Source organism: Molothrus ater, chromosome Z (genome assembly GCF_012460135.2).
Source record: "Molothrus ater isolate BHLD 08-10-18 breed brown headed cowbird chromosome Z, BPBGC_Mater_1.1, whole genome shotgun sequence".
Taxonomy (NCBI): domain Eukaryota; kingdom Metazoa; phylum Chordata; class Aves; order Passeriformes; family Icteridae; genus Molothrus; species Molothrus ater.
The window spans coordinates 63511200-63523589 of record NC_050511.2 but is presented as its reverse complement, the minus strand read 5'-3'; the positions used below and the strand labels follow the sequence as shown (position 1 = coordinate 63523589).

The 12390-nt window shown below is 39.6% G+C and overlaps 1 protein-coding gene across 3 annotated transcripts in view; it reads right to left on the bottom strand.

Moving 5' to 3' along the window:
• TRPM3 (transient receptor potential cation channel subfamily M member 3) overlaps positions 1–12390 on the bottom strand; it is a 385746-nt gene that overhangs the window by 63304 nt on the left and 310052 nt on the right. For all 3 annotated transcript variants that reach the window (XM_036402688.2, XM_036402689.2, XM_036402690.2), the window contains exons 9-10: positions 8643–8715; positions 1526–1626 (exon numbers count right to left, since the gene is read on the bottom strand). In XM_036402688.2, the coding sequence (XP_036258581.1) occupies positions 1526–1626; positions 8643–8715 (174 nt within the window). The remainder of the gene's footprint in view (positions 1–1525; positions 1627–8642; positions 8716–12390) is intronic.

Below are 12390 nucleotides of genomic sequence, written 5' to 3'. Positions count from 1 at the left end.
ATTTCTTTGCCTGTCAAACATTTTATTTATATTAGATACACTTGTTATGTGCACACATAATGACTTTAATTCTGTCTTTTCTAGAGTTTTCTTGTGTTTGTCATATGGAACATCAGGGAAATTTGAATACCCAGGAAACAGAAACAGCTTCAAAATTTGCATTCCTTTGAAGGCCCAAATGCAAGAGGTCTTCTTACACAAACCCTCTCCTTCTTAACTCTTGGAGGTCAGGCAGAATTGGGAGGATGAGAAATTATCTCATCCTTCCAGCTTTTAGCTTCCAAAATGTTTGCAGTTGGCAGAATTTATTCAAATTTTTGCTATGATGTGGTGATGAAGAGATAACAGTGAAGACCGTTCAATGCCATTAAAATCCCTCCTGTGTTTTGACGTGTACTTATGCCCAATATCAAAGACAAAATAAATAGTCCTGCTCAATCCATGACTGAAAAGGCAAGGATTTTTTACTAGCTTTTAGGGGTAGCAAGCTGTAGAAAGCTACATTTAAAGCAAGGATACTTAAACAGAAGCTTTTCCCATTGTTATAATTTTTCCATGGGGAATTGTAAATGCTCATGTAATGATAGCATGTGAAATTTTAATGACAGTGATGAAACAAGTGTCACATCAGTGACTAATATGGTCCAGCTGAAACTCCTGAGTGAATAAGTTGGACTTTAAGGAGATGCAGATAAGGATGTAGACCTTCCTTTTTTTTTTTTTTTTTTTTTTTTTTTTTTTTTTTTTTTTTTTTTTTTTTTCTGTGTGACTTCTGCACCTGTAAAAGCTGTAGCACAATCAAGGAGTTGCCTTTTCCCTCTCTGCCTGACACAGTATTCAATAACTCCTCTATTTACAGTCCTCCCACTCCTGAAGAGAATCCACACCCCTGGTGCTCCCTGAGAATGGTATTAGCCAGGGAGCAATTGAAGCACAGGACGGTGCAGATGTAGAGCAGGCAGATCGATGCAGAGCAGCAGTGGGAGCAGAATTAACACCACCAGAGGTCTGGAGCCACATCCCATTCCTGGTGACACTGCTGATCAGCTCCTGCAGTCTACCTGACCTCCAACATTTGTATGGTGTATTTTTTATGTCAAACCTTCACCTCACATTCAGTATTTGCATATAAAAGCGTGCTGCTTGAAGAGAAAAAAGAAGTTTTGACTTTCCTTGAATTTATAGTCTAGCACTAAAATACGACTGTATACTCGTTTTCCTCAGCTTGCAGAATCATGTTTGGTAGCATAACTCTGGTACTTCCCGTTTTTTCAGCGGTATGGTGTCCTACTGTTAAGGCATCGCTAGATGTCACCATTTCCTTGGACAATAGAACACATTGACCTCTCTGCAACTGTGCCTGCCTTCAGCTACTGTGCCTGGGAACCGTGTGCTTGGCACGACCCAGTGTATTTCAAACCACACTAAAACCACCACTGCAAAGAGAATGGATTTAGTACTCTGTAGGGTGCAAAGTGTTTCTAACAGAAGATGCTGTGTGTATATACACATATATATACTGTACCGGCCACTGCTGCCCATAAATAAAGATCTGGCTGCGGGCGATGTCCACTCTGTTCCAGGCTAGTGCTAGGCTCAGCTGGTCGGGAGCAGATGCGTTCGCTCCTGTGGACACAGACAGGGGAGCAGGGAGGAGAGCAGGAGAAAAAAGAAACAAGAGATTAGGCTCAGTATGCCCTGGTAACTCCTCTTTGTGAAGAGTCTCACAGATGTCCACATGATTTCTGCAACTCATCTCATATTAAAACAAAACGAAACCTTCCATTTCACCTGTAAAAAAAAAAAAAATCCGTTTTCAAATCTGCATCTCTAGTTCTCAGATTGTCTTACACACATTAAATATTTCCTCATATTTCCCTTCAAAATACTGCAGATACAGGTGATATCAGAAGAGGCAATTTTTGGTTTCTCTCCTACTGAATGTGAAGCAAGAGAACAAGCCAGGATACAGATGGAACTGCAGGAATACACACACCCCCACATGTATCACATAAACGTGCACACACACACACACACACACACACACACACACACACACACACAAACATACGTGCCTCTGGCAATTACAAGAAGATTCAACTCATACAGACACCATTGATTTCAGTAGTTCTTCATGTTTTTGGCATCTTACACATTCCAGCTGGATAAGAGGCATAGGAGGGAGTTTCTCCCCTACTTGTACCGAAGCATCCTGGTGGGACAAATTTCCCTTCACATATGAAATACCCATGTAAGTAGGCATTCTATAAAGCTTGTGTCAAGGTATAATATATCCAAATTAAATGAGAAACTATGCAGATGATAAGATGGATTCGGAGCTCTTTGTTTTTGGAAGGGAGGGTATGATTTTCCCTGCAGTTTTAATGGACATTGTGGGACATTCCTGTCACACATCCCTGCTGTGCTTTTTTATTTCACAGTTCTCAGCTAACTTGTAATAATAAAACAGCATTTGTGCTTCAATGTCAAAGCGAGAACTGGCCTGAATGAACAGATCAACCAAATAAATAAAGGGCTCTTTGACCTTTAACTACATTTCTGCTTGCAGTGGTTAGGTGATTGTATAAGGGCTTATTTTTTAAAGACCTCATATCTCTACTGTTATTTTGTGTTTATTAATTCTTATACTGATATCATGGAGTGAGGATAAATAAAAGCTTTTCATTACTTCAAAGCATTTTTGTCCCCATTTCAGTACAATTCAAACCCACACACTGTTCCAGTTGAAAGTGGACTCTGAAACTGGAGGCAATGAAAACATAAAGCTGGCTGCTGAAATTCTCTGTGAAGACCTTAATAAAAAACTTTGTGGAGCTTAGCCTATAGTTTAATTTCATAACTCTCAACTTTGAAGTCAGTTTACTGCTGATATGGCCAATTCCTTGTCAATACCTACAGTAATTGTTTGGGAGATGGTGAATTGTGAATCATCCAAATCACATTCATACAGAAATGAGCTCTGATAAAAAGTAGACAATGCAGGAAGAGAATAGAATTGAAACAAATGAAGAAGGTAAAAAAAAGTAAAAATACTTCTGTGACTTCTGTGGCTAAGATGTATCAGGAATGCCCCTTTTCATAAGACACAACTTCTCATTGCTATGTACTGCAACACAAACAAGAGCTCTCACAAGAGACCTCAGGGGGGATGCCAACAACATCTGAAACTTTTGGAGCTTCTTACACAAGCAATATGCAGAATTCAAGAACAGAAAATATTTACCTTTGGGAAAGGCAAAAATGTCTCTACATTTCTACATCCCAAGATTTATTTATAAAAACAGAAAAAAAATACCTGCAGTGAGTATGATAGTGTAAGTTAAACACAGAGAGCAAATAATGTTCTCCCCCTTGTGAAGCAAACAAGAGATGTTCTCATCAGATCTCTTCCTTCCCAATCATGTGCCTGTAGGAGAAGTAAGAGCTTTAGCAGGTGCTTAGTCAAGGTTTTTGGTGAGTCATGGAGGAAACACATGGGTGAACTCTAAAACCTGGGGGCAGTGATGGTGATCCCACAGCCTGACAACATTTCACACATGTGATGAGGGAGCTCCAGTTCCTGATTTTCCTACAACAGCCTATGATAGGGGTAGCCAGAGGTGCCATCTTGTTAGAAATAATTTTGGATCAAGAGCGGATCAGACGGACTTGGGGAGGGAAGGGGGCTGTTTACACTGCCCCCACTTGAGGCAGAAGTCAAGCTAAATCACTGAGGCTCCAGGTAAATAACCTCTGAGCCCTAGCAGGGAGCGATCTCCAGTTTGTGGCAACTGACCCTAGAAGCCCTGGCCCTTTTCATGCTTTAGAAAAGATTCAGCTGGCAGATAAATAGAGGGTCTTCTGGTGCATTTGATCACAGGAAGGAATGGCTGGCATGGGGCATGAGGTGGTGCCTGCTCATCCATTCACCAAAATTGTTTTCTTTGAGCATGCTGATTGCTCCAAATACTGAGCAGAGGGGAAAGCAAGCCGTGGTCCAACCTGTGTCCTTCCCATCTCCCTTCATTGTGCTTAAGGCTGCCAGCAGTGGCCGAGTTTTCCTGTTGGTGGATGTCCAGTCCCAGAGTTGATGCTCTTCTCAGCGCTTGCTGCCACGATGTTTGAGTTCATTGTCTCACAGAGCACTGCAGGTATCTGGCAGTAGAAGGAAATGTGTGGCTTCTCAAGGGGATGTTGTACTCCAGGTCTGAAGCAGCCTATCAGCTAGGGTGTTGATTATGGATGTGCATGCTGGGGCTCTGGTGCATTTGGTTGGATGAGTGCTTCCACAGTACAGTTTTTGGCTGGAAAGCCCTTGCTTCCTTCTCCTCTTTCCTGACTTCCTTGAGGGGTTTTCAGATGAATGTGGATAACACTGATTTTACTTAAGAGGAGAAGGAAAATCAAAGCTATGAATGTTTGTACAGAGCAGCATAAGGGCTGTGGATACCTTTTAATTGATTTTATTCTAGGATAGAACTGATGACCTTTGTCTCACATGAAAAAGGAAGTATTCAGGCTATTTTAGGTAGAATTCTACCCACGATTAAGAGATATGAATGATTCCACTCATATAAGAAAAACTCCCCAGAAAAAAACATGAGATGGCCTTTTTAAGATACAGTCTGCTTTCAATCATTTCCTTGACTGCATTTAGTGCCATAGAATATGGACTTGAGTCAGCAGGAAGAATCCAAAATGTGACCTCTCTGGGGATGCCTGTCACTCATGAGTGTCACTGTAACTTGCTCAAATCAAAGCCAAAGGATATTTGGGAAATACATAAGGTAGAGTTAATAACCTATTGCATTGTATTATTTTAATTACCATATCATACTTATTACATTAAATAATGTTTTGGGTAATATGAGTAATGTCTCTGTAATATTTATTCAGTATTCTGGTGTCTGGCTGATTCTAAGATATGTTCCTCAAAAGAATGTTTTGAGACTATGACAACATCTGCAGTGTGACCCCTCTTTTCATCTGCTCCTAGAAGAAAAGTTGCAGTTGGGATGCAATACATTGTTTTGGCAGTATTTTATCTTGGTATAGATACCACTGGATATAGATAGACTGCTGGGACAGCTGTTAGTTCCTGCAGATGTTAATTTTATGTTCTTAGGCTGCCATCCAGCAGTGCTTGCATAGACTCTTTTGGTAAAAAGTCACATTGTCTACTCAATATTTTGGACTGAAAATGTAATAACTCCTTTATGATACAGCCTGGGACTATAAACTGAACGCTGTCTCCTCGGGGAGCCAGGGTACACATCAGACAATGAGTGCTGTGCACTTGCAGGATTACTGAAGAGCTTTTATGTACTTATTACTACAGGCTTTTATGTACTGGCTAAAGCTTACTGTGACCAACATAAACCCCTAAAGGATTCTCCTGGAATAGCCTATGATCTTGGTGCTCAGGTATCTGGAAAGATGAAATGACATGAAACATCTACCTAGACAGAAAAGGTTGTGGGATATCAATTTCCACAGTGCACATAAGCCTGTCAGTCTCCTCTTTGAATCAACATCAAAAGAAAAGAACTAGATTAGGGAAAATGAAAAAACAAATTAACTTTTTGCTCAGTGTCTCTACAGGTCCAATGCTGTCTCCTGTTTCAGCAGCTTTCTAGTGCAAAGGCTGCCTTTCCACAGCATTTGCTACAGAACCATCCTGGCAATTAGGAAACCAATTGACAACAGAAAAGCAGATAGCAAAAACAGCTACAAGTGCAGTAACCAGATAGCTGACCTAACTCTGAAACCTTTTTGTGTCTGTGATTTCATGGTTGGCAGACTATCCTTGACCATCTGATACTACATGATGGCTATTCAGTGAGCATGAATCATGACTTACTCACAGGCCGGAAAATATGCAGAACTTCAGCTCTGCTGCAGCCTAGCATGGTTTATCCCAGCAGGTACATGGCAGTAATATCACTGTATGCACATACCACACAGCACCTCTCCCTTTCCCAGTGCTGACAGTAGCACTGGGGAGGCTTCTGGAGCGCCATCTGAAAAATTGCTGGCACTAGTCTGCTCCAGACATTGCAACAGCTTCGTGAACTAGGATCTTTGAAGCCACTTCAAAACAAGTGTTTTTTTAGACCATCTCCATATGCTGTCTTTAACTTCCCTGTCATATGCCTTCTGCTTCACTAGCAGCTGCAAAAGGACAAAATCCATTATGGTGTGAGTTCCAACTGCTCAAGTTAAGAGAGCACAAACAGTTAAACTGTATTGATAAACTTGCCTGCTATAAACTCATGCCTTTGGAAACTTACTTCCCACATTTGTGTCTCTCAACATTAAAAAAAAAAAAAGAATTTGCAAACCATATGCTGTTGTGACATCCATGCAATGTAAATTGATAACCAGTTTGGATGCCATTCTGTAGTTTATTGAAGATCACTTCCAAGAAAGATAAATCTTGCTGACAAGATTAAACAAGAGCCTTGTGAAAACAAACAAAGAAATAATATATGGTGCTGAGTTTGGGGCTTGTGGAATATGCTGTACAGGAGATCTCCTGAATTGGCCAGTGTGTCTGGTGTGGGTTTAAAAAGAGATTAGTTCATCACAAATTTTACACAGCAAATAGGAAGTGATATTTTGTGTTTCCAAACCCTTGTCACACTCCTCCATGACCAAATCACTCACGCACAGGATTGGATGGTCATTAGCTGATATGCTCCTCTTGCACTACTAAAAGCTGCAATTTCCTCATCAAGAAGACTGAAAAAAAGTTACTGGTATTCACTTACCAGTTTCATACATTGTTCTGCTCCTTTTTTTTACACAGTACTTGAGAGTAGGAAGAGATGAATTCTTAAATTTAAATTTATGAATGTCAAGATAACTCAGACTCAGTCTTCAAATCTCTTAATTTACTGATTACAATTATTATTTTTCTTTAATTTTAGAGACAATAAACTGTAGGAAGTAAGTTTTCAATGCTGTGGAAACTCTAATGCCACGACAATTTCAATGGCATGAAAATTCCAAAAGGAAAAAAAAACCTATTTATTTTACCTATTATAAATAAATTACTTATTAAAAAGCAATAGACAAGTGGTTCAGCATTGCTACCCTAGCCTTTGATGAAAAACCCAAGTATCCATCAGGCTAGTGAGGTGTATTTTCAGAAAATCAGTATTTTTCCAGGTGGGCCAGAACACCTGTACAAAGACACGGTGTGAATAAGGACAACTGACTTGGCTGAGACAACAGATCTCGTCTTTGCACATATTGATTAAACACCTTGTGATCAGGAGGCTTACATGAGCCAGAGGCACCTGATGAATCTGATCTTCACTGAGTACCTTCATAATCAGAAAGTCCAGAGGAGCAGAAAAGATGAGCTGTAAGTCTTAGTTCCTCTGGCTCTTTCTTGAGCAAGAAACAAATGTTGCTGCCATCAGCAGATTTTCAAATCAAGGTTCTCAGACAAGCATGAAAGGAGTTGTCGAAAGTACTTACACAGATGCAGACACCTCCTGAGCTAATAAAAGTTTCTTATGATGACTTGCATTCTTAACATCAAGAGAAAAGGAAATTTTATTTTACTAAGAGGCCAACAGCACCAATTAAGTACTTGCAAAATGGATATTCCAGACCAGGGAGGACTGCTCATATAGTGAGACAGCAACCGCTAAAACAGTTGCTCATGTAAATACTGCAAAAGAACATTTCAAATAGAAAACAATCCCTCACAAGCTTGTGACTTATTTTCTTCAGGCTTCTAAGAGTCAGTTTTCAGAAGACTCCAGGGATCTGTGTTGCGATACAGATCTTGAAAACACATTTAGAAAAAGCGGAATCACAACTCTAAGACATTCTGTGCCTTATTAATAGAAAACAAGAGCAGTACTTTCAGGGATTGTCTTAAGAACAAATGTGAAGAGAATACCTTCACACTGAAGGTAATGAAGGATTCAGTTACATTTAAGATAAAAATGAAACCTACAATTATATTATTTCCAAGGAACAAAAGAGAAATTTGGTGATAGATGAAATTCTTGATTCTTGTTTTGAACTAATTTTTTAATTAATATAGATCAGGGTCTATCATGAACTGTAGCAATAGCAAATTTAAAGTCAACGTTTTAAGAGCAGAAGTGTAACATGTAATGGCTTAGAATGATGTAAAAACAAGCCAGGTTTAAGATTAAAAGGCCAACCATCCCAATAGCTATGCTCTTAAATCTACAAGTGGAGGCTGAAAGGAACCTCACACTACTTCCGGACTTTCTAGGGATGACTACAGGTAACATCTTACTTTGTCAATAGAGTCAGCTTTATCTAAATGGATGTTTTAGCTACCAAGGTAATCTGAGTCTGAGGAGTTCTTTGGCTTCTCGTGAATACTGAGCTTCTCAAGTAACTGGTGTTGGGGGTCACCACTGGTATTTCTTGTGACACATCAGTGATTGTGGAGAATAAAAATTCAGAAAGGAAAAACAGTAGCTGTTTAAACATTAAAGAAAGAGCTGGGTTTGTATAAAGCAATTAGAGCAAGAAGCATACTTCAGTTTCACAGTATAGATTGATCATCTTGATAGATATGTCAATAAATGCAGGTTTCAGGACACCAGAGACACAAAATGGATTGATATAGATTCACTCAACTCTGTTACCTTTTAGTAGTGCTGTCAGGATAGCTAAATCAATATCCTGGTGTCCTTCTGATCCCATTCGAAAAACTGTGATCTGCAATATTAACAGACAATACCATTATTAAAATGAGATTAATTAAAGAAAAACAACTTAAATTAGGGCAACGTGATTTCAATCTTAAAATGTCCTGATGTCTATGAGATAATCTTACTTTATTTGCTTTATGAGGAACTAATTAAATTGGATTAACACACAGTATATTTTCTGACATAAAATTTGGTAAGATGGAAATTGTATTAATCTTCATATGGAAAAAAAGCACTCAATGACACTTACAGGGTGAAACTAGAGATGAAGGAATGTTCCTGTTAGAACATTCCTAATGTCACATTAGAGTGACATTAGACTTAATGTTCTCAACAGATTACAAGAAAGATTTAGGTGTCCTATGAGTGTGGACCTAATTGATGGCATATGGAATAGAATAAATATTTTCAAGTGATATTAGAAACCTATTCAACCTTGAGATTCTATACAGGAAAGCCTTTGATAAATAATCTAAGAATTATGCTTCTAACAGGTCTGGGAACATCTTCAGCCATGTATGGTCAATGACCTATAGCTCTAAGTTATAGGCTCTGAGACAGTGAGGTGAGATTCACAATCCATAAATTATAAGAATGAATGTGCAGCTGTTCCTTCTTGCCAGAGTCACTCTTGGTTAAGACTGCATTGAAACATACAGAAGTGTAAATCCCCTTGCTCCTTTTGTTGCCATAGCAATAGCTTTTTTTGAATCTCTGCGTCTTATCAAGCAACACAGATTGCAGCTTTTTACTTGTGCTTTTCTTTTACCCATGAAAACTATGTCATCATATTGATCTGAGCACTTGTCTGTTTTTTCTTTTGCTGGTATGGACTGCCTCAACTCCTTTTTTTTTTTTTTAGAATAAGTGACACCTTTAATTAGGAATTACATAAGCATTTTTTATATTCATATTGAGCAACATCTGTTGTTTCCATGTTCCTAGATTCCTACTCATACAGCGCTGAACTGCAACAGCATCTGATATTGAGCAAACATCAGGGCACCAAGTACTGTCTACCGTCACAGAAGAAGGAGAGATACAAGGTCTGAAGGACAAGGCAAAACTTCAGTGATAAGCTCCAGTCTGACACTGAAAAGTGCTGTAGAGTGTATCCCAGGAAATCCAGTGCAGCCCTCCTTTAGCACCTATTCTACCTTCATTTGATCCTAGAGTTTCAGAGGTTTTGGTAGCAGTGACAGTAGAACAGCATCTTAGAGGCTAAAAAGCAAACTGGATAAAGGAATAGGAAACTGGCTTAGCTCAATTAGTCAATTGAGTTAGGTGATGTAACACATTACTTATGTTAGGCAACCTCCCCAGCTAAAGTACACTATTTCCAAGTTAGACTTGATTTGATCCTTCACAGTGCTCTTGATACAAAGCATAAATGATACTTTAATGAAGTGTTTTCTCTCTCTCTCTGGAATATACAGATGTTTCTGGCAAACTACTTGATGTCTATCCCCAGACCACAAGTTCAGAATGGAATAGAATAGGATAGAATTGGAATAGGAATAGAATAGTAACAGAATAGATTATTTCAGTTGGAAGGGACCCTCAACAATGATCTAGTCCAGCTGCCTGATGCAGAGCTGGCCAAAAGTTAAAGCATGGGCATTGTCCAAATGCCTCCTAAACACTGACAAGCATGGAACATCAACCACCTTTATAGGAGCCTGGATTTGATCAGGGTTGATCCTGGGTTTGATCACATTCTTGTAAAGAAATGTTTCATTATAATTTTCCTTTTTTTTTCTATTTCCATGATGACTGGCAATGAAGCTTTCCTGGCAGTGCAGGTACTCTGCCCATAGGTAATGTGAATAGAAATACACATTTCTATGTATGTCTCATCTCAAAACACAGTCAGTAGGTGAGATGATGAGACCAGACCCTCTGCTCTACATGGTCATGGTGTGCTTCCCTTGCCACAGATGACAAACTTGGAGGGAGCATGAAATGGCAAAATGTCCTTCTCTGTCTTTAGGTGTCAGGAGAGGCAGTCTGCACATTGGGGACTGAATATAATGGACAACACAGTTTGGAGGAGGAACAAACAACATCACAAACTAAACACATGATTGGTGAACTCCCAACTTAATAAAAACTAATGATATAAATTGCAACACTGAACAGCTTATCACCACAGGAAAATTAAAGAAAGTACTTTTCTGACATTGGACCACATATAACTTTAAACTTCCAATTTCTTTTTCAACCCTCTTCTCTGCATGCATCAGAAAAATAAACCCATCGGAAGAATGAATTGTTGCTGTATTAAAAATAAAATGGAAATATGTAAATTAGTTACATTAGAATAAAAAGGCTGTTCTTCCACATCAACTATTGCTTTACTATTTTTTAAGAGGCCTAGCATAATTCAAGTAGCAAAATAGAGAAGACAAATAATTGGGGAAAAAAAAGATGGAAACTGAAAGATTGCTCAGACTGACATTAGAATTATAATTTTGGGGTCATGTCTGATATTGAACTAGAATTTCAGACAGAACCAAGGAAAAATATGATACTTCATACAGTTACATAATCATAGGATCTTTTAGTTTGGAAAAGATGTCTAAGATCATCCAGTTAAACTGTTAACACAGCACTGTCAAGTCCACTGGTAAACCATGTGCTACATCAATTAATCTTTTAAATACCTCCAGTGACTCAACCATTTTCCTGGACAGCCTGGTCCAGTGCTTAACAAGCCTTTCAGTGAAGATTTGTTTCCTAATATCCAATCCAAACCTGCATTTCCCACCTGGGAGAAGAAACTGATCCCTGCCTCACCACAACCAACTTTTAGGGAGTTCTAGAGAGTGATAAGGCTCCTTTATGCCAGGCTAAACACCTTCAGCTCCCCCAGCTGATCCTGATTAGATTTGTGCTCCAGACCCTTCCCCAGCTCTGCTGCCTTTGTCTGGACATGACTCAGCACCTCACATTATCACAGAAACACAGAATTTCCTGAGTTGGAAGGGATCCACAAGGATCATTGAGTACATCTCCTGGCCCTGCACAAGATACCCCAAGAGTCAACCCATGTACCTGAGGATATTGTCCAAATGCTCCTTGAACTCTGTCAGGTTTAGTACTGGGACCCCTTCCCTGGGGAGCCTGTTCCAGTGTCCAAACACTCTCTCAGTGAAGAACCTTCTTCTAATATTCAACCTGAACCTCCCCTAACACAACTTCTGACCCAAAACCAAACACAGGGCTCAAGGTGAGGCCTCAGGGAGTGACTCTCACCTCACGCTGAGCACCGGGAGACGGTCACTGCCCTGGTCCTGCTGGCCACACTGCTGCTCATATAAGCCAGGATGCCATTGACCTTATTGGCCCCCTAGGCAAACTGCTGGCTCATGTTCAGCTGGCTCTCAACCAAATGCTCAACTTGATTTCAAAATCCTTTGAGTTTAGGACCTCAAAGACTCAGCTGGCACAGTGGATTTCTGTATTTTCTGCAAAGAGGCAGTAAACAAATATGTCCAGCCTCTTCTTATGGTTTAGATTTACTGTCACAATCCATAGCTGCTTGCTTTCTGTGACAGAGGCACTCCTCCTGTTTAAGGCAACTGAACTTTTGTCCAGGCAGATACTCAGTAAGAAGGAGTAACTGAGGGTAACCCTATTGCATGAGGCTGTCAGTGAGAACACAGAACCAGCTCCAAATAAA